Raw genomic sequence first — 13,807 nt, 5'->3', positions numbered from 1 at the left:
TTTATTTGATGGGGACGATCATCTCCAACTGGTTACAAAGTTGATGTTGAAAAGTTCTCGCAAATGAAGTTTAGTGATGTAAATGTCGCTCTGTGCAGGTGTTTTTCGTAGCTGATGAGGCAGAAGCTGCTGCCTGCATCAGGAAACGGTGCAGCCCCACCATCGTTTCCTCAGCACCAAAGAGAGCCAATCAGGTAACACACACACACACACACACACACACACACACACACACCTCAAAGCTTCCACACAGGCTCCTTGAGAAGCAGTGTCTTGGTTTGTTATGAAAGGCTTTTGGAGGTTTTTGTCTCCTGGATCATCTCCAAATGACGGCAGGTTTTTCTGTGTTGAGTTCCACCTTAAGTGTGTCTGCGACATTTTACAACGAGACGTCAGACATTTACCCCCCCAGCATCAAATAACACAACAGCGGTCTACATAAAAGTGTCTTACCCTAACTCGTCTCTTACCCTAACTCTAACCCTAACTCTAACCCCATCATAGCCGGCTCCCACTGACAGCAGCTCCTCCATTAAGAGCTCCTCCGCTCCTGCTCCTCTGAGGCCGGCCAAGAGCTGCTCCCTCTGCCCCGCAGCACCACCCAGTGCCCCAAGAGGACACACACGCAAGCCACAGGGGGGCAAAAGTAAGTGTTGAGAGTCTGTGTGTGTGTGTGTGTGTGTGTGTGTGTGTGTGTGTGTGTGTGTGTGTGTGTGTGTGTGTGTGTGTGTGTGTGTGTGTGTGTGTGTGTGTGTGGTACAGTATACCAGAGGTTTTCAAAGTGGGAGCCTCCAAACAGTTTCAGGGGAGGCTCAGTGAACGGAAGGGAAAACATATGACATTAGTTATCAAAAGGAGAACACAGAATGGCCTAAATGTGTGATTTAGTTCAAGAGATGATATTCAACTTTACTTTATTCCAGACACTTAGGAAGGTCCATAGGAGAACATAACACCTTACAATACAATACAAAACGTAGAAAAAATATAAAAACAACAGACCTTGATATCAAGATTACAGTCTATGATAGAGGCTCTTTCGCCAATGTCGCCACATGGTTGAGTTGAACCTGGTGTTACATTTGACAGGATTAATTAAGGCCACAATAACACTGTTCATTGACTCATCTAGACGATGCATAAATCTGTACATGAGGTTTCTTAAAAGTGCTTTAAATGTAGGTATACCTACACTGACAAACAGCTGGCTGGCACTGTGCCATCTAGGGACACGCAACAACAGTCATAGTGCATCATTATAAGCCACGTTTAGTCTTTGCAAGCTGCTTTTCCTGTAGCTGCTCCACAGGTGAGCAGTATACAGCGGCGTACAGTACGCTCTGAACACTGAGGCTTTGACATCTGAAGTACACATATGAAATTTGCGAATCAACATGTTTGCCTGTGCGTATAGTTTACAACGCTGTCTCTGAAGATCGTTATCATCAGACAAATCATCAGTAATACAATGGCCTAAGTATTTAATCTCAGTACACACTTCAAGAACATTATTACTCAAATAAAAATCAGGGAACACTGACTTTCGATCTACTTTACAACGCACAATCATAATGTTCCTCTTGGCGTTGTATTGGATGTCACATTCTATGATGATATGATAGTTCAGAGATACAGTAGTTTTGTGGAATTTTAGTGTTTTCCCCACTTTTCCAAGCTTTGTCTGGGGGGGAGGCCCACAGTCTCAGACTTTGAAACCCCCTGTCGTTTACAAACCCGGGCACGCGGGGAAGCTGTAGAAATGCCCCTTTAGGTCCTGAGTCACAGCAACATAGGGACCACTCTTGGTACATTGGTACAGTCCACTTATGGCTCAAAATGCTCATAAACGGCTTAGATTTGGGAACAGGGAGAAATCAGCTTGGTCAGTCCCTGCCTATGCCAATGCTCATGTACAGTTTCACATTGATAGGCCGACCCATTGAGGAGAAGAATGGGTGCAGGGAGTTTTCATGATTTTATAGTAGGATAACACCGTCCCTATCAAGCAAATTGTTTTGTCAATGATAACCAGAGATGGGGACTTGGACTTGATTCGCACTTGAGTCACACATAAAGTGACTTCAGACTTGACTTGGGACTTCTCCTCAAAGACTTGAGACTTGAGTTGGATTTGACCAGACCAGACCAGACCAGCGGAGCATGACGTTTTGAATGCAGCGTTAGAAAACGTTCACCAGTGGAATAAGTTTCTATTTGTTATTGATGAGTAACATTACAAGCAGCCATTAGAACAGAGTGAAAATGCTCTGAATTGTGTTTTGAGACCGTCTATTTGACTGTTTCCTTCCAGTTATCTCTTTAATCATCTCTCTCTCTCTCTCCCTCTCTCACAGAAATCGCCCCCCTGATGACAAAAAGTGTCCGGGACATGACATTTTGCCCCTGGAAACGCTGGAGCAGGGATGAGTGCTTAGCCTTAGCTTAGCCGGGTTCACAGTTTAGCCTGTGGAGGCATTTCGTGAAGATACTGGCGGACCAGCCCCAGAGCGTCCAGGGCGGTGCCCCAGGCCAGTGTCACCCCCCAGCCCCCGTGGCCGTAGTTGTGGACCAGGGGCACCCGGCGGCCCTGCAGCAGCACCAGCTCCCTCTCCACCCACGGGTTCCTCCTGCTCGGCCTCAGGCCCACCCACTGACTCAGCACCTTGGCCCCGCTCAGCGAAGGCTCCAGCCGGGCACAGCGGTCCAGGATGGACTCCAGGACTCCAGGACTCTCAATCTATTCTATTCTATTCTATTCATATATAATAATCGGATTACTACATTTGTTCATAATGGCAGGCCTGTGTGTATAAATATATAAAATAATAAAACTGAGTCTATAACAGCTGCTGTTAACTTGATCTAGTGCAAAATGCAGACAGCAGGAGGGATGTCGTCACCTCTGGTTTAGCTGAATAGTACCGTGTATGAAACCCAACAATATATCACTCAACACGAGTGAAAGTTACAATTTTATTACTATTACTACTTTTATTACTATTACTATATTACTATTTTAAACGCTCAACAATACTGTCATTTTAGATTTTTTTATTCTAACATTTTACTGCTTTTCAACAGACTTTGCTTTTCAATGTTCATGTTCCCTATGTTCATTTGTTTCAATGTTTTATCTCTAGGAGATTAATTTTTTTCATTTCAAATTAACTTGTTTTATCTTGTATCTTTACAACTTGTTTCAAATCAAATGTTTTGCTGTTTTTACTTTTACTGTTCATTTTACTGTGCATGCCTATAATCAAATTTTATTGTATTTTATCTTATAAAGTAATTTCTATTCAATTTATGTTCGATCAATTCGATCAATGTTCCATACAAATGTTTAATATAATAAATACTTTTTGCCCTGATATATGTCCAGAATCATTTTTGTATGGTGTGATTGAAATGCCCTGCACAGTGGCATTTGTCAGACCAGTAGACCTCTGCAGTCAAAGGCAATTGCTATTGGTACCAAATACAGTAGAAATAGTTGTAGAATTTCTTCAGTCTGGTTTCTACAAATAAAATAAATGGTGTAATAATCACTCTGTAGTCAATTAAAATACCATGAATATGTTTCTTTAAAGCATTTCAATTATGTTGTTGAGACATCAGACTGCAAATTCTTGCTTTTCTTCTCTCACTTTGACACATTTTAAACAGTTGATCTTTAAGTTAATTGCATGGATCTGCCAGAAGGTCTGTTTATTTAAAGAGCAAATGAATCAACAGACAGATAATTGCTTCTGCACGTGTGGCTGCAGCCTAATTGCAGGTATTTTGGTTTGGGCAAAATACCTCTTTTTACATCAGTGGCCTTTTAGTGCAAGAACATGCTTAAAAGTTTCAAAGCAGAGGGAGCAAAATGCACAAGCAATTTTCTGCCCTGTGATTTACTGTGGATTTGAACCCATTAAAGACAAACAACTATTTAGTATGTTAAGGAAAGGCCTCAGAGATCTCTGTTTTTCTCTTAGAGGTAGAAACACAAAATCTGCTGTGGAAACGGTCAAGACAAAAAATATGATTTCATGTATTTATCATGCCTTAATTGGGAGACAAATTTGATTTTCTTTTAAAAACACAAAAATAAGTTTAACCTTCATTTGATTTCCATCCATTTTATTTATCAAAAACTTGTGCCTCATACCTTGACTGATTTGAAAAATGTCACTGGATTTGTGCCTAGCTCAGCTAGTACGTTAGTATAGCACAAGTGCTGGAAAGGAAATTGAAGAAAAATCCACTGTGGACATTAAAGGCAAGTGTTGTTGGCACCAAATACAGAACTTTGCAGCAGAACGGGTTCACAGTTTAGCCTGTGGAGGCATTTCGTGAAGACACTGGCAGACCAGCCCCAGAGCGTCCAGGGCGGTGCCCCAGGCCAGTGTCACCCCCCAGCCCCCGTGGCCATAGTTGTGGACCAGGGGCACCCGGCGGCCCTGCAGCAGCCTCTCCACCCACGGGTTCCTCCTGCTCGGCCTCAGGCCCACCCACTGGCTCAGCACCTTGGCCCCGCTCAGCGAAGGCTCCAGCCGGGGCACAGCGGTCCAGGATGCTCTGGATGTCTCCTTTGTCCACTTCCAGCCTCCAGTCGCCCTCCTGCCTCGTGCCGCCTACTGTGACGCTGTCGACGCCGGGGTAGACGTAGGTCTTTCCGTCTCCGTCTCTGATGAAGTGCTGCAGCCAGGGGCCCTGCACCTTGAGCATCTGGCCCCTGACCTGCAGCCAGGGGCCCTGCACCTTGAGCACCTGGCCCCTGACCTGCAGATTGTTGACTCTCCTCTGTTCAACTTGGCCTCCAGCTTTTCTGAACCTTAAGAAAACAGGTGCAAATGTGCATAATTTGTCATACAGGGTAGGCTTGAAATCCTGGAGTAGTTCGACTGAAAGTATGATGACCTGATGATAATGACACAAGCACTGCTTTATTATGAATACTTAGAGGAGGAACCTTTTCTCCAGCCATGGCAGGTAGGCGTGGTGGCATTCACATTTGATGGTGGTGAAAAACTTGTGATCTGGAAACCGCTTCAGTCATCGGGCAGTCATGATGCGAAAGCCAAGCACAAACTCCGACCAGAATGGCTCCTTCTTAGCAGGGACCTCCTTGAAAATCTGCCAGCTGGGATGGAAAAAATAGAAATCAGAAATCACTGGATGTAGGCCTAAAGAGATCAAAATAGGATAGGAACCTCTCCGAACATCAACCTCTTGTCCACACGGGGTCAGTCACGACCTCTCTTACCCTGAGCTCAGCAACACTCAAGCTTCTGATGCATGCTGGGAGACCATTGAGAGAGACTCAGACAAGTGCGTCTGGGTCATAGAATGGTCATACAGTATCATGAATGGAGCACTGTGATGAACACTGTAAATAGATTGCACTATGATGAATGTCCACATGGGATAAATAAAGGATAACTTAATAATTAAATAAGAAGGGGGCAGTGAGAGCCAGTACAAGATAAACTGAGTTTTTTCAACTATGAATGATGCAATAAGTTACTCTAGTGGAGGCCAACAATAAAATAATAATACATTATATTAGCAAAATATGGGCCCTTTAACCTAACTATGAAGAAGACGTCAAATTTCCAGTAGGTGGCGGTAATGCACCATTTAACGATGCCAACCGTCCATCCTTCACTTCCGCTGAGCGCGTGAACGGCCAATCAAAATCGACTATGGCCCTTCGTCGTCACAGCCAATGAGGCTGCTCTCTTCTTGAAAACATGTCGCCCATGAAGCTGTGTGTTCCAGGTGAGCCCGTACATTTCTGCCTAAACCTGCCCTATTGTAGATTTAAAGCACGTGCATGTTGTGACAGTATGTGTATGTTGATGTCGCAATTATGATTTTTTTGCTAGAAAATACAAAAAACACCAGTACGACAGTGAGAAATCTATTTGCTGTGACTGTAACCAGCACACATTAGCTGCCATGCGCTCTCGCGTTGCTGGACGTACTGGATATATTTACTTTTATCTGACTAACACAATTGCCAGGAAAGTGCCTATCTATCACTTCGGTATGTGTTTTAGTAACCACGATGAGCAAGCCAAGTGTGTATTTCGGTACTGGGGACTCACTAAAGCACTAACGTTATCTGCAAGCTGTTGACTTTTACTTTCCAGGGCAGGGCAGGGCAGGGCAGGGCTCCTCTTGACGTGCCCTGCCCATCGCCTCGGGACAACAGCAGCTCTAGCATTCCAGTTCTCGCTTGTTTTGTTTTGATTCACCCTTCATATTGTAAACCACGGGAAATCCTCACTTTTATTACATTGATAAGCAGTCCTACAATAGTACTAGCATTATTTTTTTTAAGGTAAGCAAATTGGTTCACACATAAGTGTCATATTAGGTTAAATTAATTGTGTGTGTTTTAGTGTTTTGCAGATACATGCAGTTCTACATAGTAGCAGGGTCCTGGTACTGTAGATAGAGAGGATACGCTTTTCTTGGCAGATCATTGCAAGGGAAAAGGGTTTTTAAAAGCGGTCTGGCCAGTGAATTTAGAGAAGTAGTTCTCTGCCTTAGATCACAGGGAGTTAACCCATTGATACCTGATGCAGCATTTGCGTGTATATCCCTCATTTGTGTGCGTATCCCTTTAAGACCGCGAACCGCGTTCACGCGGTTCGCGGTCTTAAAGGGATACACACACAAATGCTGCATCAGGTATCAATGGGTTAAAGGTACAGGACGGACAAACCCCGTCTTTATTTGCCACAATGCACCAATGCATGCCATGCACATACACATTATACACACACACATCCTCATACACGACTAGAGGTGCCATGGAATTTGTCCTTCACATTTTCTCCATCCTGGCTCATCGTTGGTCCACGGGCGGGCCAGGAGCGGTGGGCAGCTGCAGTGAGTGAAGCACCCAGGGACCAACTTCTTCCAACCGCCGCTGGTGATGATCTTCTTGTATGTTATTAGTGGGGGTCCATATTGATGTTATATGCAGCAAACCCCAGTGGAGCAAAGGGAGAACATGCAAACTCTACACAGAAAGGCCCTTTCAACGAGATAGCTCACCTGGGCATATAGTCCAGTAAAAATGTCGCTTGACCTCACACTAATTGCAACAAAAACAAACTCAACTGATTTTGTATCCTCAATATGTCCTCAATGAAGGAAAAAAAGTGTTAAGGAAATGTATGAAGGGAAAGTTTTGAAAATGACATATGATGCTACCAAAAACGTTTTTTTATTTATTTTTTAACATTTTATTTTTTTTATTTTTCTCCTTGAAGCAAAAAACACATACAGGATATAAGTGATGAGATTTATGGCACATTAAAAAAACAACCAAAAAAAACGTTTTTGGTAGGCTACCATCATATTTAGGTCATTTTCAAAACTTTCCCTTCAACACTTTTTTTTCCTTCATTGAGGACATATTGAGGATACAAAATCAGTTGAGTTTGGCTTTGTTGCAATTAGTGTGAGGTTGACCCACATATTTGCGTAAAATGCCTGGACTAATAGTAGGCACCAAAGGCATGGGGAGACTGTGTGTGACATACCCCCAGTGCCAACAACATCCCAGGTGAAAATCGAACCCAGGACCTTCTTTGCTGTGACTGAGGCAAGAATGCAAGGCAAGAACTACCACTGCGCCACGCCACCGTGCTCCCCGTGGGGGCCAAAGGAACAGGTCCACAGTATCTGGATGAATCTATTACTTTGTGCAGGCTGGAGTTTGTTGATCAGAGAGAGGATGTTGCTCTGTCCTAGTTTGAACTTACTTTCCTTAAAATCGAACCATGTTCTTCTAGATTCTTGGGCAGAAGGACTGGACAGATGTAGGCTACCGTTAAATATGTCACTGGGACATCTAACCCAATCTAGTCCTCTAGCGGAGTTTTTGTCAAACGCGTGGGGGGATACTTATGTAAAAACCTTCGTCAACCTCTCTCCCTCCTTTGGTCCTCTGTCTCTTCCCTCGTGTTTGTACCCAGGTGATAAGCTATGCAGCACAGAAGACTGTACTGCTGGCACAGGCGTGTACCTCCGACACGGCTACATCTACTCCTCACTAGCGGGCTACGTGCTGAAGAAAAACGAGGGAGAGCAGGTGAGGGGTCGTGGGTGTGGTGGGTGCACCCAGGGAGGAGAGAGGGGTGTTGCTGTAGCAGGAAGCAGAAGAAGCAGTCAGCTGTGTTCCAATGCAAACATAATTGTATTGCGCAACAAAATGTTTGTTCAGTGCCTCAGATTAAATTTAATATGCATTATTATGTTTTATGTGTCTTTTCTTCTGGCTGCTTTCATTTGAAATCATAAGAATGCTTTCATCTCTTCGCAGTTGCCCGTGATCTCAGTGGTGAGGGAAACGGAAACGCAGCTACTGCCAGATGTAGGTGCAATAGTCACCTGCAAGGTATGGGTCAGCCTTTAGCCACTCTACACACTGAGCACTAAACGCACATATGCTGCACGCACTTTCCGAAAAGTCACATTTCCAGTTACCGTATGTACACTAGCCGACAAAGTACTTTAATCTTGATCGATGACGTTGTGCAAGTTAAGGCAGGAGTTGGGAAAGGGATCTATCTATTCTGCAAAAAAAGCACACACATTTTTCTGATAGAACAAGATGTAACCATGAACAGATTGCAGGAAGTGAGTGAGATGCCTTCAGTGATCACCTGGTGCCTGTCTAGCCACATTTACTCTGACTAGCACAACACCTGTCCCGTGCAGTGGCAGGTGTATCAAATGTAAACGTTGTGTTCTCTGCATGCCTAACCCGTATCAAGTATGGACTGTGTGCCGGCAGGCTGGCCAGCGGGGGGACAGACATTTACGCGTCTCGTTTGTTCCAGAGACCAATAAATGTCATAAAAGTAATTGAAAATAGCTCCTCAACAGATAGAAAAACATGAGCATAAAAGTGTTTGATGTACATACAAAGAACTCGGATTTGTGAAACACGCATTTAAAAAAAATAGCGATTTGCCTCTCCCTGGAGCTGCAGGTCCTCTCCCCTGACAGCTCCTCAACTCGCCTCAAAAGGCAGCCAGATTGCAAACGCTCTGCCCCCGAACATGGCCACGTTCAGCCATTAATCTGCGCATTCCGCAATGAATCCTCCCTAATTCAAAAATCAGCGCCATCACACGTACAATGGCAGAGCTGTGGCCGAACAAAATCCTGCTCACACACACACACACACACACACACACACACACACACACACAAACAAACAGACACTTGGTATTCTTATTATAGGTTGGGATGGTTATAGGATGTCAGCAGTGCTACCAAGCAACAAACCAAGCCTTTGTTTTGTTTTGTGTTGTGTTGTGTTGTGTTGTGTTGAGCTTTGCTCCTCTGTGATTGGACAGGTGACCAGCATTAACCCCAGATTTGCCAAGGTTCACATCCTTTATGTCGGCTCCACGCCGCTGAAGGACCGCTTCAGAGGCACTATCAGGTACCCAGAAAAACTAAAGGACTATTACAGACTAGTCCCTCTGGCAAATAATGAGGCTATGGTGTTAAAGGAGAATTTCGTTTTTTTTTTACCTGGACCCATCTCCTGGCATTAATTAAGATCTGACGACTCACCCAGTGATCTCCGCGGCGTTTCTGGCCGTCCTAGCGTTGTTTTGAGATCAATAGCGTCCAAGTCAGTTGTAAAATGGAGCTGATTTGGGGCCAAGTGTGAGCCTGTCTTTACTGCATCTAAATAGCTATTTTTACTCCCGTTTTCGCCAAATATCGTCAGAATCTGATCCCTCAAGAAGCACCACAGTGATATTTCGCCAAAGGCTGTTTCCTGGAGTCCCACAGGGATCAAATTACCTCAAACGTGATCTCAGTCACCAAGTCTCGTGAAGTCCCGCGATACTTTCCTGCTGACTGGCCAAGTACAGGCAGGACGCTTTGCGGTGGTGGTTTTAGCGTAACCTATGTGGGGTTTGGCATAACCTTCGTTATTTCGAATCCCACATAGGTTACGCCAAACCCCACATAGGTTACGCTAAAACCACCACCGCAAAGCGTCCTGCCTGTACTTGGCCAGTCAGCAGGAAAGTATCGCGGGACTTCACGAGACTTGGTGACTGAGATCACGTTTGAGGTAATTTGATCCCTGTGGGACTCCAGGAAACAGCCTTTGGCGAAATATCACTGTGGTGCTTCTTGAGGGATCAGATTCTGACGATATTTGGCGAAAACGGGAGTAAAAATAGCTATTTAGATGCAGTAAAGACAAGCTCACACTTGGCCCCAAATCAGCTCCATTTTACAACTGACTTGGACGCTATTGATCTCAAAACAACGCTAGGACGGCCAGAAACGCCGCGGAGATCACTGGGTGAGTCGTCAGATCTTATTCTTAATTAATGCCAGGAGATGGGTACAGGTTCAAAAAAACCGAAATTCTCCTTTAACACTGAAGCCCCATATTATTCTGTTCCTAAACTGAGCTTATTCTCATTGTGCAGAAAGGAAGATGTACGAGCAACGGAGAAAGACAAGGTGTGTTACTTTGAATTCATGCTTTCAGTCAGGTCATCCATCTACCTGTCCTGTAGCTGAAACGGAGGTGTGTCACGTTTAGGGCACTGCTGCAGGATGTGGTACTACCCACTGAAGCCTTTCCCTTTCATCATTTGTAGGTGGAGACGTACAAATGCTTCAGACCTGGTGACATCGTCCTGGCTAAAGTGGTATCCTTTATCATCCCCCTGGGTCAATGACAAATACAAACTATTTTAATAATGCTTTGGTTGTTACTGTTGCTTTTTTAGTGCCTTTTCATCAACAACTGAGTTGATTATATATATTATATAATATATATTGAGTATCTGAGGTATAGTTAACAAAACAGCTTCCCAAAAAGTAATGTAGTGTGGCCATGATGTGGCCATGGGAATGATTTGGTATTTAAAATAAGAATACTCGGCGGAGTGACTCCACCGCTTTTGGACATTTTTACCACAGTTCTTATATTTTTAATGTAGATTGCAACTGCTTTTAGATATGTACCCTGAATTCTTTCAAATGACAATTCCCCTTCTAAAATCATATCTTGGTGATGTCTGATTCATTATCTGCAGTGTGAACATCTTTTGTGTTGCTGACCCTTGACCTGTGCTATCAGATTTCTCTTGGTGATGTGCAGTCTAACTACCTGTTGACTACAGCAGAGAATGAGCTGGGGGTGGTGGTGGCACACAGTGAAGCAGGTGAGACATGTTCTCGATTAGATTTAGTTCAGAGTTAGCTCAATTTTGTCGGATTTGTTCTTGTATTTTTATGTTTTCAAACTTGAAATCCTGGACGATGCAACACCGCATACATAAATATAACCCCGCTTCAACACAAGATGGTGCAATTGCCATTTTTGTGAAGTCATATGCCTATATCATTTTTTAGAAAACTTTGAACTGTTTGAACTGAAATTATATTGTGACTAGATTCCTAGGCGTGGGCTCGCATACCCAACTCGGCCGCAGCTCAACTTCGCATCACTGATGATGACGTCACTCAGCGCACAATTACTCAACTTCAGCCTCGTCCGCAGCTCGGCTGCTGCGTGGTCTCGCCTGCTCTATTGGCATGCGCAGGGCACAATTGCCAACTTCGCATCACTGATGACATCACCGCGCTCTTATGACAACATCACTGATGTCACAATGCCTATGACATCATCAGTGATGTCATACGATGATTTTGGTCAATAATGATGTCACTGATGATGTCATGATAGACATTGTGACATCAGTGGACAAAAATGTAAACGAACAAACAGCCAAACAAACAGAGCCCACTTGCTCCCTTTTATTGATGATGATGATGATGTTAATGATACAGTACATTTATTGATGTTCCTTCTATCTCTGTTTGGACACATTTGCCTTGCCTGTAAACCAGGTGCCCAGATGGTTCCCATCAGCTGGTGTGAGATGCAGTGCCCGCGGACGCATGCCAAAGAGTTCCGCAAAGTGGCCCGGGTGCAGCCGGAGTACCTGCAGGCATGAGGTGGCTGCAGTAGCAGCTTGAGCCCTGGAACGGCTTCCACAAGGAACACACAGCTTCCCCCCCCCCACACACACACACACACACAAAGACGGGACCGATTTTCAAGATGTAGTAGACTTGGAACGAATGGACGCGTGCACATGGTGGGCTACTTCCTGGGTTGATGTCTTTATTCTTTATTTTATTGTTTCTACCTGTCCCTCGGTACATCATGTCATCATCTTCCACTTTTGTCAGCTTGAAAACATGGAAGCAGCATCTCCCTTAAAGGAACACTCCGCCCATTTTCAACCAGCTTTGTATCATTAGAACATCAGTAGTATATCAGAAAACTGTAAACGGTTTTGAAGTCTGTCATTTAATCAACTCAAATTAATAACTCATTAACTGTCAAACTATTCATCATTCATCTAGTTTGACAGTTATTGAGAGTTGATTTGAGTTAATGAGTTATTAATTTGACTTAGTGTGGACCAGTGACGTCACTGGTCCACACTTTAACACTCAATAACTGTCAAATTAAATGACAGACTTCAAAACCGTTTACAGTTTTCTGATATACTACTGATGTTCTAATGATACAAAGCTGGTTGAAAATGGGCGGAGTGTTCCAAAAGTCTGTCAGGGTTCAGTATAGGCTATAAACAAGCCAGTCACTGTTGTGACACGTGTTTTTTTCTATAGTCAAGATGTAAGTTAATGTACGAGTAAGGCTCATGCATTCCATAGGGCTACAATTTGAATAAATGCTTTTTCAAGTTGCTTCCAAAATGACCAAGATGACATTACGATGCAACCTCTAACCTTCAAAGTGCTATTGTGATGTTTCCTGGCTAAACCACCATTTTTGCATCAATTGCCGATTTCTATTTTGGTCCCAGCAAATATCTCGGGTTATAGCTATATCATTTAGATCAATTTTTCTTCCGTTCATAGAGGCAGTATTCACTCAGTTGGGCGATGTTCTGGCATTTGAAGAGTTCATCAGCTTGCTGGCAGGCTGAGTAAGAACTTGGTGCAGATTGCTAGTGGCATAAACCCCTTTTGTTAAATGTTAGCCCAGATTACATTATGCAAAGAAAACATCAACATTGAATTTTCTAACCAGACAGATTATTGAGAATGGCAACAAACTGTATTTAGTCTGAAACAAAAAGACTTGACCAGAAAATCCTGCATAGCGAGTGCTGCGCTTCAGAATTGGCTGGGAGAACTGTATGATGTCATTGAGTGGCTGAGTTGTTTTGTGTGTATGGTCCATATAAGTGGTTTGATGGAGATGATGGGGAAAACTTAACTTTGTTGAAAGACAGTTGGAACTTCCGATGCTAATTTTCCTTATTCCTGTCCAGCTTTTCCCCGTTTCATGTAACAGGATATGGGAATAGGCTGAGGGTCGTCTGTACATCCTTATCGAAAGTGAATGTGATTGATAAGTAAGCCTCGTGTTCAATAATCATAAGACAGCTAACACACATGGAAGATTGAGGTACAACCCATGATAGTCAAATGTGTGCTTTCTTTTTACAGCACATGATCAAAACTAGATGCGTATGACCCCGGCAACAACCGAGGAGAAATGTTTCACTTTGAAAACACTTTGCGTTTCCTCGTTCTGTTTCTGTGAACAAGTCGTGCAAGAATCAAGAAAATGAAATAAAGTGATTATCCGCAACATGAGTTTTTCCTTTTTACCCAGACTGATAAGACAAGTGAACTACTTGAGTAATTTACCTCCTATCTCACCATCCAATCACTATACTCTCTTTGATACATCAGCTATACACAACCAGTG

General features: G+C 43.6%; 1 protein-coding gene and 1 pseudogene across 2 annotated transcripts; one reads left to right on the top strand and one right to left on the bottom strand.

Annotated features, from left to right (window-relative positions):
- Positions 1 to 4,310: 4,310 nt before the first annotated feature.
- Positions 4,311 to 5,285, bottom strand: LOC310793481 (D-aspartate oxidase pseudogene; annotated as a pseudogene). Its single transcript has 3 exons — positions 5,269 to 5,285; positions 4,958 to 5,128; positions 4,311 to 4,819 (listed from the first exon to the last, which is right to left on the bottom strand). The product of its transcript is annotated as a D-aspartate oxidase pseudogene (transcript).
- Positions 5,286 to 5,738: 453 nt separating this feature from the next.
- Positions 5,739 to 13,717, top strand: exosc1 (exosome component 1; the record flags this gene model as incomplete). The annotated part of the gene is made up of 8 exons (XM_083655560.1): positions 5,739 to 5,766; positions 7,980 to 8,095; positions 8,327 to 8,401; positions 9,369 to 9,457; positions 10,473 to 10,506; positions 10,647 to 10,697; positions 11,132 to 11,216; positions 11,905 to 13,717. The coding sequence occupies 8 exons, from the start codon at positions 5,739 to 5,741 to the stop codon at positions 12,009 to 12,011; spliced, it is 585 nt and encodes a 194-aa protein (XP_083511686.1). The 3' UTR covers positions 12,012 to 13,717.
- Between the last annotated feature and the right edge of the window lie 90 nt (positions 13,718 to 13,807).

The sequence above is a fragment of the Poromitra crassiceps genome (genome assembly GCF_964638095.1).
Source record: "Poromitra crassiceps genome assembly, chromosome: 19".
Classification (NCBI taxonomy): Eukaryota; Metazoa; Chordata; class Actinopteri; order Beryciformes; family Melamphaidae; genus Poromitra; species Poromitra crassiceps.
The sequence above is the reverse complement of the archived record's forward strand: the minus strand, read 5'-3'. Positions and strand labels throughout refer to the sequence as shown.